We start from the raw sequence: 16,960 nt of genomic DNA, 5'->3' as shown, positions 1-16,960 counted from the left end.
TTACTTTTTCTCTCGACACCTAACTGGTTATCAAAGAGATATTTCTATCGGCCTAAATTCCTAGTCCGTATCCAAGTCCAAAACTACGTCAAGTCTTTCCAGTCCTAAACTTCCATATATGGCTATGTAACCTAATCGGAAACGAAGTCCTAGTTCTACATAGAACAAATATGTCCTACGCATTTTGTATCATACTTACCTCAATCCTGTCATGGCCAACCCGCATTTGCGGCTCTTCCTCACGGACAATCCCTAGACATGTGTCCTGGTGCTCTATATCGAAAGCACATTCTCAGTCCAGCCCTGTGCGGCTCCTCTGGAGTGGTCTCACCAAAGCCTTCCTGTAGCAGTGTCCACTTCATGGAGCAATCCTCTGCGAGCTGGATCTTCTTAACTAACTCCGTGAAATTTGTTAGCTTTTGTGGATATACGTAATTAAAGATATCTCTCCTTAGTCCTTTCTCATACTGAGCACACTTCCATTCCTCATAATCGGCTGGATTTCCTTGACAAGTTTTTGAGAAACGGCACAGGTTGTCGAATTCACGGGTATAGTCGGCAATAGACATATCCTTTTGCTTCAGCTGCATTAATTCCAATTCCTTTGCAATGCGAAACGCATGCAAGAAGTATCTCCCGTAAAACTCTGTCTTGAATCTTTTCCAAGGGACATCCGTTAACTCCACCTGCAAGGTATGACACAATTCTTACCACCAATTCTGAGCATCTTCCTCCAACATATGAGTCACTATCTCTACTGAATGTACTTCAGGAACATGCTGAGTGTACAAAAACCTCTCCACTTCTCAAAACCACTGGTCAGCCTCCAGGGCATTGGCGTTTCCGTTAAACCGAGGTGGACCATTCTTGAGGAAATCAGTAAGGGTCATTGACCTATAGTATCGACTTATGTTACTCGTAATAGCACTAGAGTTTCCACCTCGACGTCCTTGCTTTGGTTCAACCACGGGATTTCCTCTCCGCATACCTCGTTCGGATCCACAAGACGACATTTGGTCCCTGTTCACACCAAACAAGTGATATTAAGTTGATCAATCTCAATATCGCAAGTTTAATGCTTCAAGTTCCAAATGCATGCTCATGAACATTTATGCCACATATATCAATAAGATATCCTAATAGCACATACACACACCCAAAGTATGCCCAGAAGCATAATCAGTCCATCCCTCATGCTCTATAGGAATGAACTGCTCTGATACCATAATGTAACACCCTACCACATAGAGCCTTACGCTTAAGTCGTAAAGCAGAGGTGGTGAGGTATTACGACTTCTAAAAAAAATAAAATACATACTTATAGTAGTAGAAAGAAGATAATAGACTAGGAGCCTTGAAAAATGGGTAAAACAAAACCGCAAAATGAAAAGCGCCACGCTCTGGAAGCGGAATAACTTGCGTGTGAGTCAAACTATAACTATCAAACGTAAGATAATAAAAGTATGAATAGAAAGCCAAAGGTATAAAATAACAAGCTCCTCACTCAGTCCGCGAAGTCAAGGCTGACCGGAGAATATTTACATATATATATACATATCCAAAACCCAAAATGTACATAAACAAAACCCTGCCTCTCCATAAACCTCTAGGAGGATCAAAAAGAATAAGTTATGCGGAGAGAAAGCTAAGTACGTGTATATACATCACTACACACCAAAATAACCCAGTAACCACTTCGCTTCAGGTGTCCAGACGCCTAATGAGATATCTTTCGACCTGCATCTAAAAAACAACAACATAGTATGGAATGAGAACCGGAGGTTCTCAGTATGGTAAAGGTGCCCGCATAGTTAATATAAAAGGTCCCGGGAAAGCCAGAGGCATTCCTAGAACTTCGACACTCGGACTTCATCTTAATGATTCAACTAAACCAGAATTAGGTAAGTTATCTAAGGTATTCTAGTTCTGAATCTAACTTTAACCTAACATTCTACTTTCTGTCACTTCTAATCCTCTGAATCACTCGTAGGATAACCCTCTTCACACCTCCGCCAAGAGGGGTTTCTCAGAAAACATACACGTACAATTCAAGCAAGGAAAACACATGTATAGATAACAGTTACAGCACATAAATCAGATAGCAGTTAATGTCAATTTAACAGTTGGGCAAACCAAAATAAATTCAAACTCAAGCAATACATACAAATGCATATGATGCATGCTTGTCCTATGGCTGATGAGTCTCATCTGTCGGTTATACAGCCAACCCGACAAGTCCTGGTAGTTAACCATTGGACAGTCCCTCTGTGCGCGCATCCCCAAGTTCAATAATATTCCATGGAGTCAAACTCCAATCTCAATAATATTCAGTATTCATATTTATATGCATGCCCATGGGGGAATCCGGGGAGTTAAAGTGCCCGGTCACATCTTGCGACAGAGGGTCAACAAATAGTCTCAAATACACAAGCCACATAATAATCTCTTTCCCTTTTAAAATATTACCTCAAATCCAAACTCCAATTCTTATAGAAATTTTGGCAATATCTCTTCTAAGACTCAAATTTCTGCCACCCTTCAAGGGTCCCAACTATCAAACCAAACACCTCTCAATCCTTCAAATCATTTTCAGTAACAAATTATTTCAAAAATCAAACAAATACCAATATTAAATCTTTTTTCAAACCGACCAACTTCAACAGCAAATTATTAACAATAACTAAACCTCACATTTTATACCATATACACAATCCATCAATTATACATTCAGTTCATTCCTATCTTAAGGTCTTCTAGCCTAAGTTTTCACGTGACATTAAACATTAACTACGAGAAACCAAAACCATACCTTCGTACGGAATCAAAATATTCAAAGCTCTGGAGAAGCTTTCTGACCGAGCTATCGAAGAAGAAAACGTCCAGAATCGTCTTTGCCTCCTAAAACTCCCGTTGGCCAAATCCAAAGGAAAGAGGAGCTACGTCATTGTCAACTTCCACTAATCAAAAATGGTGCCAACGTGTAGAGGAGGAGGTTACGAATACTTTCACCGGATTAGATTTTTTATTGGAGTTACGGATTGCAAGAAATCAAAGCCAGAAATTTGGTGGGATTTACGGTTTGTTACGTTCTTCTCTCTCCCGTTTTCTTTTTCTTTTTTTTTTCTCTCCCGCATATGCTCATCATATACATATATATGCATGCTTAATTAGTAAGCTGTTAAGCCGCTTTTGGCTTTCTTTTATTATTATTATTATTATTATTATTATTATTATTATTATTATTATTATTATTATATATATGCACAATGATAATAATAATATATATCTAACTTAATGAGAAATGTAAACCGCTTTTGATTTTCATGCTTCATAATTAATAATAGTAACGATCATATTAGAAATAGTAATGATGATCATGTAATAATAATAATAATAAACGTAATAATAGTAATAATAATAGTAATGCAATGAATATAATATATATAAACTTGTAATGCAATTTAATACTTACTGTAATTATATATAATAATAATAATAATAATAATAATAATAATAATAATAATAATAATATGAATTTGATTAAATTTAAATTATTATAAAATTAGTTTATTATTGATAATAAAAATAATTTCTAAAAGTAAAAAACTCCAATTTATAAAATAAATTATAACTTATTTATATTTTTATTTTTAAAACTGAGGATCGCTATAATGGGAAGTATTTATAAAGTGGTATCTAAAGTTCTGGTTGCAAGGCTGAGACCTCTAATGAGTGGATTAGTTGGAGATACCTAAATAGCGTTTGTGTAGAGTCGACAAATTTTGGATGGAGCATTAATCGCATGTGATACATTAGCATGTCTTAAAAAACAAGAAAGGAAGGAGTGCTTGTAAAACTAGATTTTAGAAAGGCCTTTGACTCGGTAAAGTGGTGCTTTATTGATCATGTCCTAGAATGGTGGATACCTGGAATGTTAGAAACAGCAACGATGTCGGTCTTAAAAAATGGCTCTCTAACAAAGTCATTTGCGATGGAGAGAAGACTTAAGCAAGGTAATCCAACAATATCACCTTTCCTATTTGTGTTAGTAGCAAAAGCCTTAAATAAGATGATTCAGCGAGTAGTGGGGGAACAATTGGTTCAAGGACTAGAAGTGGGTAAGAAAAAAGTGTCATTAACGTATCTTGAATTTATGGATGACACAGTTTTGTTTTGCCCAGCTGATCTAGCAGTTCTGATATGCTATAGGCGCATTCTACAATGTTTAGGCATGATGTCGGAGTTAGAAATTAATTTTGAGAAATCAGTTGTCATCCCAGTGAACCGTGAACTTTAGCTGGTAATTAGGTTGAGTAGCGCAATGCAATGTAGTGTGGATTCATTACCAATAACTTACTTTAGTATCCCCCAAAGAGAAAATCCAATAACTTACCTTACATATTTTGATGATATTTTATATAGATTAGTGCCGCCAAGAGTAGAAATACTTACATGGTTCGCCTTAACAAGGAGACTAATACAAAAGATACCTTGTTGAGAAGAAATATTATATAATCAGGAGAAGGAAAATGTGCCACGTGTGATACCAAAGATGAGACAGTAAATCATTTTTTTTATACATCATCGTTTTTGTGAGCAAATTGTTGTGGTTGTCTAGTGCGGAATTTATAACTCACAAACTAACTGACAAGTACACTAGGTCGTACCAAGTAATACCTCAGGTGAGTGAGGGTCGATCCCACAAGGATTGATGGACTAAGCAACAATGGTTAAGTGATTTACTTAGTTAGACAAATAGAAAAGAGCGTTTGGGTCTCAATTGCATCAAACAGTAAATTCAGAAAATTAATAAAGCAAGCAGTAAACAAGTTGTGAATAATATATGGAGAAAACAGTTAAGACTTCAGAGATATGTATTTTCCGGATTGACTTTTCTTATTAACTATTTTAATCATGGAAGATTTAATTCATGGCAAACTATATGTGACTAAACCCTAATTCCTTAGACCTTTTTAGTCTCCTCTAAAATTCATCAACCGCTAATTCCTTGGTCACTTAATTCCAATTAGAGGGTGAAGTTCAATTCTAATTTATATGCCACAGAAATCCTAATTATTCAAATATAAGAGGATTATATGTCACGTATCCCGTTAAATCCAAATAATTAGAAATTTAGGAGACTATGTTTTCAAGCTGTTGTTCAAGTAAAGAGCTTTTCCAAGTTAAACAAGAATTCAATTAGAACAAGGGTCATACATCCGTTCCACCCAAATTCATAAAATAAAGAATGAAAATAGTTCTTGAAATATAAATCAGTACATAAATTAAAATAGAAAAATAATAGTATCAATCCATACAATAGACAGAGCTCCTAACCTTAACAGTGGAGATTTAGTTGCTCATGGTTCAGAGAAAAAACTAGGATTCAGGTAAATTGTAAATTGCGGAATGAGGTAGAAGAGAAGAGAAAGGAGTGGCCCGAAGGGCTGATTCCTTTCCCTTTTATATCTAATCCTAATTAATGTAAAATATATTTCATAAACTAAATAATATCTTTTCCTAATTAAAAAATAAAATAAAAGTTTAAATCAAAATTAAAGGAATGATTTGCACGAGCCCTTTAGGCGAGGTTGGAGACCACTGGTGTATTGAGGATCCACGCTGAACTTGAAAAACCCCAAATTCAGCGTGGAGAAGGTAGTGGCATCTTGTTTGTGTTCCTTTGAGCCCACACTGAACTTGGATTAACTCAAGTTCAGCGTGGTGACATGCGTGCTTCCTCCTTTATAAGTGGACTCCACGCTGAACTTGGAAGTTTCCAAGTCCAGCGTGGAAGGGACAGTGATAAATTCCACGCTTTTCCTTTGAATTCATGCTGAATTTGGATTTTTTCAAGTTCAGCGTGGGATGAGAAGAAGTTCTCCCTTAGTGCGTGACTTCCACATTGAACTTGGAAAATCCCAAGTTCAGCGTGGACAAGGCCGAATTGCATTGTATGGAGGATTAGTTCCATGTTGAACTTGAAAAATTCCAAATTCAGCGTGGAGTGGTCAGCAATAATTTTTCGTTTTCTCCATTCTCTAGCATTGGCTTAAACTCCACGAAATTCGTCCAAAATGCTACCTATAATAAACAGAATTGCACACAGCTCAAAGTAGCATTCATAGTGGCTAAAATGTATTAAATTTTGATTAAACTTAGCAATTCAAGTACAAATTCACAAGGAAAAAATAGACAAGATGCTCACGTATCACAACACCAAACTTGAATTGTTGCTTGTCCTCAAGCAACCAGAATTAGTACATGATTAAGATGTGAATTTGCATGAGAAGTGAGAGTTCATTTATGCTCATGTCTATTCTTAAAATGGGATTTATTCATTCTAATTCTGAACAGTTTTGGCACCTCACTCTCCTTTGAGTCAGGAGAATGTCAATGTTATTCGGAATTAGAATCCAAATTATATTATGAATTTTCTAACCTTTTTACTTCGGATTAATCCTTGAACACAGCAAACTTCCTTTAATTCTATTTTTTTAGGTGCTTTGCACCTTGAGCCTAACTGTGACTTTAAATGTTTTGTCTCAAGTTTCACTTGACACAAAAATACCACAAGCACTTGACTAGGGAACTCTCTTTTAGTTCAGATTCTTCTTTTAGTTACTCCCAGCCAGTGGTGCTCAAAGCCTTTGGCATACTCTGTTAAATGCACTTGATCTCGACTCTTAGTGCTTTGTCTCAAGGATTACTTGACACATACACACCACAAGCATATGGCTAGGAAAACAACTCTTTGAGCTTTTAATCATATTTGACCTTCCTACCATTGATACTCAGAGCCTTGGACCTTGCTTTTTTTTTTTTGTTGTTTCTTTTGTTTCAAGGATTAAGTTTTTGTTTAATTCAGAGAATTCACAATAGTTCTCTAAATTTCTGTTCCTCATACATCAACATCTTTTGATTCAAATTCAAATATGCAATGTTCATGTCATTCATTCAAAATCACAAATAATACCACCATATTTAAGTAAATAAGACTACTCTTAAATATAACTAAATTTCTCATGCAATACATCATTTTTTTTTTAATTCAAGTTCAGTGAGCAATATATGAGACAATTTTTTCTTTTTTTTTTTAACTAAAAACAAATAACTGAATGAAACTAAATCTAAGAACTGAAAGTACTAAATATCATGCAAACAATCAAAGCAACAGAAAACAGAAGACAACAAAATAAGAACGGAAGAGAAATAGAATGAAAGGAACTCAACCACCTCAGTTATGCTGGTGGCCATCTCATTCCTCCATGAAAAATATTCATCTCCCTTTGGTGCTATTAAAATAAACAGAAAAGGCCAAAAGCGAAGCGACAACACCAAACTTAAAAATTTGCTTATCCTCAAGCAAAGAAAAATTGAAAACAGGGCATTAAAAATTCTTCTTAATTGCTCTTGTTCCTGTTCTAATCATTCTGCATGACCAAAACACATGTAAAACATGATAAATTCTAAAAAAAATTAGATAAAGTAATTTAAAACCAAAACTAAAATAACTATAATGCTAAAAAATCAAAATAACTATAAAATTAAAACCAAAGCAACTGCAAAACTAAGGATACTAGTAGTTGGGTTGTCTCCCAATAAGCGCTTCTTTAATGTTACTAACTTAACACTTGATTGTTAAATTTTCTTCCTCTTCTTCCAATTGGTTAAAAGAAATGTCTCCAAGGGGAGAGAGGTGAAAATTAGTATCCCTGATATAAATTCCTCCTAACAAGCTTTCTTTTACTGAGGTTAGCTTGATTCACCTTGCTCGTTGGGGTAGAGGTTGGATTATTTTATACTGACCTTCTCTTTTTCATGGTTTTTTCTTGTATTTCTTGGTCACAATCCCCTTTTCAGTGCTTTCCTTGGTTGCTTTCACTTCATTAATTTCAAGATTTGGGTGTTGTGTGATGGTTGGAGTGTTCCCTTCATCAAGAATTTCTTGAATTGGTGGTTCAATAAACTCACCCTCTATGCCACTCTCTGCTTCATTGGAGTATAGATTTCCAAAATTGTTTCATCCCTTACAACCTACTTTGTTTGTGCATCTTCCTTCTTTTTTGTGCATCTTCCTCTTCTTCCATATGTGAGGGTGAATAGTTCTCTAATTCACTGGAGTATGCACTCCTTTGATTAATTTTCTCACTTTCTTCCATAGGATCTTGCATTGTATCTCTTGGGAAGGAATTTACTTGTTCCTCTTCCTGGGGCTTGATAATCAACTCCACATATTTCTCTATATTTTTGACACTCGTCTTTATATCATGTATGAATTCTTTCATAAGAAGCTCAAGAGATGATGGGTCTTGATATGAATAAGGAGATGGTGGCTCTTGATATGAATAAGAAGGAGATGGTGATTCTTGATGAGAGTAAAAAGAGGATGGCTCTTTGTATGAATAGGGAGATGGTGACTCTTGATATGGGTAGAAAGATGATGGTTCTTGATATGGATAAAGAGGTGATGATTCGTGGTATGAATATGGAGATGGTGGTTCTTGATAGTTGGAACATGGAGCACTGAAGTTTCTTTGGTTTTGACTTTGCCAACCAAAATCCGGGTAGTTCCTCCATCCACAATAATATGAATTACTCCTTGGCTGTGAGTAGTAACTCATGTGATCTCTCTTCATTATTTTTCCTTAACACAAAACACCAAACAGAATTAAACGCACCATATGGTAAACAGGCAAGAAAAGAAGAAAGAACATAAAGAAAAATAAAAATAATAAAAAAAGTGAAATTAAAATAAAATATAAAAGAAAACGAAATAAAAGAAAAATAAAATAAAAAAATAAACTGAATAAAAATATAAAACAACTAATAAACAAAATGGAGTATAAAATTCAAATTCAATAAGTAAAATAATTAGGAAGAATAAAATAATTAAAGGGACACCAAACTTAATTTCAGAAATTAACAGAAAAAAATTAAATAAAATAAATTAAAATATTTTTTTATTAAAGACAAAAATAAAATAAAATCAATAAAATATAAAAAGATAAAAAATAGTAATGGACAGAAATAAAACGAAAGTAAAAGAAAATGAAAATAAAAAAATATTGGGAAGGGGAATAAATATATATATAATGCAATTTTTTGAAACTAATGACAAAAATTAAATAAAACTAAAACTAAAAAAAAAGAAATGGAAGTTAAAAGAAAGAGAAATGTCGTAAAAGAATAAAAGAAAATAAAATAAAATAAAACAAAACAAAAACAAAAAATTGAAATAAAAAGAAGGAATGCAAAAGGAAATTTAAACTGAGAAACCTAACGAAAGAAAAAAACGGAAAAAAAATTTAAAAAGAAAGATAAAAATAGAAATCAACAGTGGTTTTTATTTTTAAATAATAAAAAAAAGATAAACAAAAAAAAAGTAAACGAAAAAGGAAAAGAATGAAGAAAAAATGGAAAATAAAAGTAAAATTAATAATACTAAAAAAACTGATTAAAGAAAAAATTATCTAATCTAAGCAATCAGACAACGAGTAGTTATTAATCACAGTCAATTTCCGGTAACGGCGTCAAAAATTTGGTGCGAAATTTATAACCCACAAACTAACCGACAAGTGCACCGGGTACCAAGTAATACCTCAGGTGAGTGAGGGTCGATCCCACAAGGATTGATGGACTAAGCAACAATGGTTAAGTGATTTACTTAGTTAGACAAACAGAAAAGAGCGTGTGGATCTCAATTGCATCAAACAGTAAATTCAGAAAATTAATAAAGCCAGCAGTAAACAAGTTGTGAATAATATATAGAGAAAACAGTTAAGGCTTCAGAGATATTTATTTTCTGGATTGACTTTTTTATTAACTATTTTAATCATGCAAGATTTAATTCATGGTAAATTATATGTGACTAAACCCTAATTCCTTAGACCTTTTTAGTCTCCTCTAAAATTCATCAACCGCCAATTCCTTGGTCACTTAATTTCAATTAGAGGGTGAAGTTCAATTCTAGTTTATATACCACAGAAATCCTAATCATAGTTGTCAAAACCAAACCGGTAATCGAACCGATCAGGTTACTGGTTTACTGGTTTATTGGTTTATTGGTTCAACCGATAAGTTACTGGTTCAACCGGTAAAATCGCTCTCACATAAATAAAAAATATAAAATAGTCAAAAACTTAAAATTAAAATTTGAAATACATATTTTTACTAACATTTTAAAAACAATTAAGTCAAATTCTATAAATAACTAATATAAAGATAAACATATAATTAGTTCATACTACTATATAGTATCTTAATTAGATACAATAAGAATAACAATTTATGAATTATATCCAAAAAATAATTTCAAGGTCTAAATATTTTTATATAATTAAATAATTATATATATTTATTTTTTTTAGAATAAGTAATTTTTATTTTATTTTTTTATTCATTATCATTTTTTATTTTAAAATTAATTAATTTATACTTCAATTAAAAAATGGGTTAAGTATTTCCATGTTTATATATATATATATGTATTAGTTAGAAAGACTTGATATATATATATTTTAAAAAGCATTCAAAACGTTAAAGAAATGGGTTAGTGTAGTGGTTGTCAACTTGGTCTTCATTCTAGGAGAGCCAAGTTCAACTCCCATTGCTTGTAATACATCTTTTCTAATTTCACAACCCGCATGCTGGCGTCATCGGCACGCAGGTTGACCATTGACCGCGTTGTTGACCGGATCGGTTCGATTCTGAACCGTGTTGGTTTTGACCGGTTCATTTCCTTAGGCGGTCAGAATACTAAATCGGACCGATATAAAGTCCGGTTCACCAGTTTTTTGGTCGAACTGGTCGGTCCGGTCCGATTTTTACAACTATGATCCTAATTACCCAAATATAAGAGGATTATATGTTATGTATCCCGTTAAGTCCAGATAATTAAAAATTTAGGAGAATATGTTTTCAAACTGTTGTTCAAGTAAAGAGCTTTTTCAAGTTATACAAGAACTCAATTAGAACAAGGGTCATACTTCCGTTCCACCCAAATTCATAAAATAAAGAACGAAAACAATTCTTGAAATATAAATCAGTACATGAATTAAAATAGAAAAATAATAGTATCAATCCATACAGTAGACAGAGCTCCTAACCTTAACAGTGGAGATTTAGTTGCTCATGGTTCAGAGAAAAAACTAGGATTCAGGTAAATTGTAAATTGTAGAATGAGGTAGAAGAGAGGAGAAGGAAGTGGCTCGAATGGCTGATTCCTTTTCCTTTTATATCTAATTCTAATTAATGTAAAATATATTTCCTAAACTAAATAATATCTTTTCCTAATTAAAAAATAAAATAAAAGTTTAAATCAAAATTAAAGGAATGATTTGCGCGAGCCCTTTAGACGAGGTTGGGGACCACTGGTGTATTGAGGATCCACACTGAACTTGGAAAACCCCAAGTTCAGCGTGGAGAAGGCAGTGGCGTCTTGTTTGTATTCCTTTGAGCCCACGCTGAATTTGGATTAACTCAAGTTCAACGTGGTGACATGCGTGCAAGTTCAGCGTGGAGGAGGCAGTGATAAATTCCACGCTTTACCTTTGAATTCACGCTAAACTTGGATTTTTTCAAGTTCAGTGTGGGATGAGAAGAAGTTCTCCCTTAGTGCGTGACTTCCACGCTAAATCCCAAGTTCAGCGTGGACAAGGCTGAATTGTATTGTATGGAGGATTAGTTCCACGCTGAATTCGGAAAATTCCAAGTTCAGCATGGAGTGGTCAGCAATAATTTTTCGTTTTCTTCATTCTCTAGCCTTGGCTTAAACTCCGCGAAATCCGTCCAAAATACTACCTATAATAAATAGAATTGCATACAGCTCAAAGTAGTATTCATAATGGTTAAAATGTGTTAAATTTTTATTAAACTTAGCAATTTAAGTACAAATTCACAAGAAAAAGATAAAGAAGATGCTCACACATCACTATCTTTATGTTAGGAAAATGTATCGTGAGTAGGATATAATAATATGAGGTCATGGTTTGAGAGTTGGATGAATCAAGAGACTCATAAACTCAAAAAGAGGAGATGAAGTATTCATTTCTTTGCGGTTATATGGGTAGTGTGGAAGAGTCGTAATGTAAAAGTATTTGAAAATATGATAACAACATGAAATAGTGGATAGGAGCAAGTAAAAAATTATGTTGATTAATGGTGTGTTACAAAATAAAAGGCAATGACAATACTAAAGAATAGAAGACAAGATAAAAAAAGAACATGTTAGATTTGGTGGCAATATGTAACATTCTTACCGGAAGTAAATAACTTTGTGGTAGGTAGGTACTTGACAAATAATAGTAGTGAAGTGAGGTGCTTTATGGGTAACAATTAACATAATGAAGGAAAATACTGCAGGAGAAACATTACTTAAAAGGTTACAAGTGGCAATTCAATTCTTACTGAAAGAAATTAGTGCTGTTGAGAAAGATATTACAATGGTGGTAAGCCAAAAAGATATTGTTGATTGGATATTTGGATTGAAGGAAAAGAGGAGATAAATTGAAAATCAAGATTATTTAGGAATAAAACAAAAAAATTTAAACCACTTGTTTCAAAATGTGCAGGTGATACATAAGGATGAGAGCAAATACTAAATAAGACAAGCATGAATCAAATAGCGGTAAACAACAACACTTAGTGGACATATTAGTGTCAAGAATGTGCTTTAAGAATATAATGTATTGCTTACTTCATTATTAAAGTGACGCGTCGTGGTGGTCGGGTTATGTACATTATATCATGGAGTAGGTGTTTTAGTAGTAGAATGGTGATTTATTACATAATAGCATTGAGATAAATTGCAATAGGAGAATGTATACATGTACTAGATTATTTTGACAATGATCGGGAACGTTCTCTCTAATGGCAATGCTAAAGAGGAGTAATTAGTTTTTGTATGATGTCTTGTTTAACTCTTTTTGCTTAGATCGAGTGTGTAACAACCAATCTGAAAAAAAGAAAAGAAAAGTCTAATTGGATCATCTAACTACTCGTATAAAAATATTATTAATGGTTTTTTTTTCCTTCAAAAATATTTAGCTGACTCGTTTTATATTTTAGCATATTCTTTTGATGGTAAATGCTTTCATAAATATCTATTCACATGTCAAACGATCTAATAGTTTGTAATATTATTTTTACGTGAAAATATTATTTTTAAGAATATCCATCTTTTTAGGGTGTTAGATGCATAATGTGAGATTTTTTTTTTTTTTTTTTGGTCGGTGGATTGGACAACCCCCAATCCTAGGTACCCCAATGGATTGGACAACCCCCAATCTTAGGTGCATAATGTGAGATTTAAATCGTAAATTAGTTGACTAATTTAAGTTAATTAGTCTTGTTACATTATTTTATTTGTTTATTTTGGTCAATGTTTTTTTTTTCTCTTTGGTCTAAGAATGTTTGTCAATTTAAAAATTTGATCTCATGGTATTTTACTACTATTTCCTTAGCAGCCAAGGTTGGTAGAATACTCCTTTAGATTGGGCCCTGCGAAACGATTCAGCATTTTTCTGGCCCAGAATACTTGGGCTATGTACAATCGGTCAATAAGATCTAACAGGACCCAAGACGAAAGAGATATATAGTAAAGATAAAAACTAAAAAGTAGTCTTCTTGACCAAAAAAAATTCCAAGATACAAAGGACTAACATTTTAAAGAATGGAGACCGAAAATTTTATTAATATTTTTTTAATAATCAAGAGTATTTTAGTAAATATTTTTATTTTATTTTTATATTTATTATGAATCAAATAAGATATTAAGACATAATTTAATTTTATACATGTTATACTAAACATACTACAGAAACTTAATTCGCCACACTCAACTTTTTGTCCATTGCAATGTGGTAATCATAGCAGAAAGCGTATTAGTAATATATAAGATTGCGTTTAATTAGCACAATTGGTATGAACCTCTTAAATTATTCAGGCAATCAGGCCAATTTCAGAACCCCAAAGCAAAACAAAAAACCATATACAAAATATGAAGAATTACATCTGCTGAGAGTGTTGACAATCATCACTTACACAAAAACAAGGAACTTGTTTCGTTCGCCATGATACAAAAATACACGATACATATATGCAAGCTATAATAGAGATTTTCTGGACCCTGCTGACATGGATGAGTAGTTTGAGGAGTCTTTAGATGTGGCTGTGGTTCCAGAAGAAGTGTAGGTGAATTTGCACATCTCCATGGGAGGTGCGAAGTACATAGGCACAGGTAACTGTGATGGAAGTGTTGGCAAAGGAGCTTCAAAATTAAGCACATTTATCACTTGCTTTATAGAAGGCCTCATAGCATAATCAGGGTGACAACACCACAATCCAACGGTCATCAAGCACTCCATTTGCTTCACATCAAATTCCAAATCTAACCTCCAATCAGCGGCTTCTAGAAGCTTCCCCTGTCCATACAAGTTCCACACCCATTCTATGAGCCTCACTTTGCCGGGCTCTTCTTTAACTTGAACCGGCCTTCGCCCGCACGCTATCTCGAGCGCCACGGCGCCAAAGCTATACACATCAGATTCCTTACTTGATTTCCCAGTGGTGACACACTCCGGGGCTAGGTACCCCATGGTGCCGGCCAAAACCGTGGTTTGAGTCCCCAGTTCATGGTCCACCAACCTTGCTAGACCGAAATCGCCGAGTTTGGCATTGAAATTGGCATCTAACATGACATTACTTGACTTAATATCCCTATGCACCACACATTGTTCCCATTCTTCATGAAGATAAACAAGTGCAGATGCCAAACCCAATGCAATCTTGTACCTTACAGCCCAAGAAAGCATGACTCCTTTTCCAAACAAATGAGAGTCAAGGCTACCATTAGGCATGTACTCATAAACAAGAAGAAACTCACCTTTCTCATGGCACCAGCCTATGAGTTGAACCAAATTCCTGTGCCTCAGCCTGCTTATTACTCTTACTTCTGATATGTACTCCTTTTTCCCCTGTTTTGATCCTTTCGATACTCTCTTCACCGCAACTTCTATTCTTGGATTCCCTACTGCTCCTTTGTACACACCTCCAAATCCTCCTTCTCCCAGCTTTCCTTCTTCCGCGAACCCGTTCGTCGCTTGGCTTAGCTCCTTCTGAGTGAACCGCTTCGGACCGGTTCCTCTTTCGAATTCATCTTCTATAGAAGCATCGAACCCCGTATCGTCCTCGTCTTTCCTCGCTCGGTTTCTTTTCTTCCTCCAAAATACAAAACAAATAACACCTATTAAACATGCTAGAATACCGAATCCAACACTCAAACCACTTGCCAAACCAACCTTGCTTTTCCCCGCGCTAGAGTCCAAGGTTGAATTGAATGACCAAGACAGAACGTTGTGTATTTCGATCCAATCACCGGTGGCGGCGGAGAATCCAATCCTAACAAATTCCGGCAAGAATTCCCTGAGATCAATGACATGTGAGAGACTAAAACTGCCGTTGAATGTTGGATTATCTGCATAAGTAAGGAACACGGAGAGATTCTTGGTGGTGGAGTTGTATGAAACCCAAGCATTAGCAACGGATCCATTCTTCATGTTCCTATTCCAACTCACGTTTGCAACAGATATTATAGAATTAACATTGATCCCAACATGATTAGGGTTTGGATCCCATGGATTCTCAAAGCTGTCAAACTCGACAGCGACTATTTGATTGGCAGTGGTGTTGAATGCAGATTCCCTGCTGAAGAGCCCAAGGAATCCTCCAACTGAATTGTTTGGGATGGTTGATTCAAAAGGTGCAATGTAGAATGATAATCCATCACCGAACATGTTGGGATTGATAGCTTTCATAATAAAAGAGAAATGTGTGGTGAAATCAGTGAGCTGTCTTGTTCCTTTATCCCAAAGCTTCACCGGTTGATCAAACGAGGCGCGGCCCACGCTTTTTGTAATAGGGCCGTCGATTCTGTTCTTTGTCAGCTGTAAAACTTTTTCCGACACAAATGCATCGCCCTCGAATTTAATTAGGTATAGATTTGGCATGAAATTATCCAAGTTGAATGAAACAGACTCTACAGTTTTGGTGTTAAAGAGAAAAGTCAACCAAGTGAAGATCATAAACATAGAAAACAAGGCCATTATTTGAGTTATGAAGGACACAAGAAGAAAGGCATATGTTACGTTTTGTAAGGCGAGAAGCAGAGAATAATAATGGTGGTGAAGTTTGCCAAGACAGTAGTTGCCTCAACTATATGCAACATGGAATTCAAAGATGAATAATTAAATTGCTTCAATTTTAGTATTAAATTATGACTGTCATCACTAGCGACAACCCAACCCCAAACCCAAGGTAGTGTTTATAAACACGGAGAGTGACAGAAGCAAAGTTGGTTATTTAGCCAACTAATTATAACAATATTTCGAAGATACTCTCTCTTCAATTAGTTTTGTTTGTTTATTGGAAGATACTCTCTCTCGATTAATTTTAAATATAGCTTGACCTGATCAACAAACGTTACCGCCTGCACTTTGTTTGTGAAGACATGAGGATGAGAATATTGAATAGGACAAGCATATGTTGGCCAAACGTATATTCATGAAATTAAGAAACTAAGTAACTCAGGCAACCGGAAGATACAATTTATGAGCTCAGCAAGTCAGCATGCATGGTACGTGGTTACAAAAGAAACATCTATATGCCGATGCCGGCATCTTTTTTTTTTTTTAATATATATTTCTCTTGGAGGATATGCCGGCAATTTCTATCCCCTTAATATTTTTTTTTTCTCTAAATGTCTTCTCAACCATTTTAGTTAATCATATTGAAAAAAAAAAAGCAGTCTTAATTGTGATAACTAATGCTATTCATAGAGTACTAGCATATGCAGTGCTTGTGAATATATTACTTAGCTTTACCTTGACAACTTTAGTATTTAATTAACTTGGAATCGTTTGGAGTTTGCATTAGAGAATGATATTTGTAGTGTCTGTGTTGA

General features: G+C 34.5%; 2 protein-coding genes across 2 annotated transcripts; both read right to left on the bottom strand.

Annotated features, from left to right (window-relative positions):
* Positions 1-239: 239 nt before the first annotated feature.
* LOC130967084 (uncharacterized) lies at positions 240-1,226 on the bottom strand. Its single transcript, XM_057891905.1, has 3 exons — positions 1,151-1,226; positions 917-1,020; positions 240-686 (listed from the first exon to the last, which is right to left on the bottom strand). Exons 1-3 carry the CDS (start codon positions 1,224-1,226, stop codon positions 240-242), a joined length of 627 nt encoding a protein of 208 aa, XP_057747888.1.
* Positions 1,227-13,881: 12,655 nt separating this feature from the next.
* Positions 13,882-16,269, bottom strand: LOC130970290 (L-type lectin-domain containing receptor kinase IX.1-like). Its single transcript, XM_057896327.1, has 2 exons — positions 15,300-16,269; positions 13,882-15,215 (listed from the first exon to the last, which is right to left on the bottom strand). The coding sequence occupies exons 1-2, from the start codon at positions 16,101-16,103 to the stop codon at positions 14,106-14,108; spliced, it is 1,914 nt and encodes a 637-aa protein (XP_057752310.1). The 5' UTR covers positions 16,104-16,269; the 3' UTR covers positions 13,882-14,105.
* Between the last annotated feature and the right edge of the window lie 691 nt (positions 16,270-16,960).

The sequence above is a fragment of the Arachis stenosperma genome, chromosome 3, assembly GCF_014773155.1.
Source record: "Arachis stenosperma cultivar V10309 chromosome 3, arast.V10309.gnm1.PFL2, whole genome shotgun sequence".
Taxonomy (NCBI): domain Eukaryota; kingdom Viridiplantae; phylum Streptophyta; class Magnoliopsida; order Fabales; family Fabaceae; genus Arachis; species Arachis stenosperma.
The sequence above is the reverse complement of the archived record's forward strand: the minus strand, read 5'-3'. Positions and strand labels throughout refer to the sequence as shown.

Bases quoted from the DNA above. Each gene is read 5' to 3' on its own strand.
- LOC130967084 (XM_057891905.1), bottom strand. From the start codon at position 1,226: ATGGTATCAGAGCAGTTCATTCCTATAGAGCATGAGGGATGGACTGAT. The intron at 1,021-1,150 runs GTATGTGCTATT...TGGTGTGAACAG, and splicing joins TGGGCATACTTTGGGTGTGT to GGACCAAATGTCGTCTTGTG. The intron at 687-916 runs GTAACATAAGTC...CATACCTTGCAG, and splicing joins AAACTCTAGTGCTATTACGA to GTGGAGTTAACGGATGTCCC.
- LOC130970290 (XM_057896327.1), bottom strand. From the start codon at position 16,103: ATGGCCTTGTTTTCTATGTTTATGATCTTCACTTGGTTGACTTTTCTC. The intron at 15,216-15,299 runs GTTGGTTTGGCA...TTTTGGAGGAAG, and splicing joins CTAGCGCGGGGAAAAGCAAG to AAAAGAAACCGAGCGAGGAA.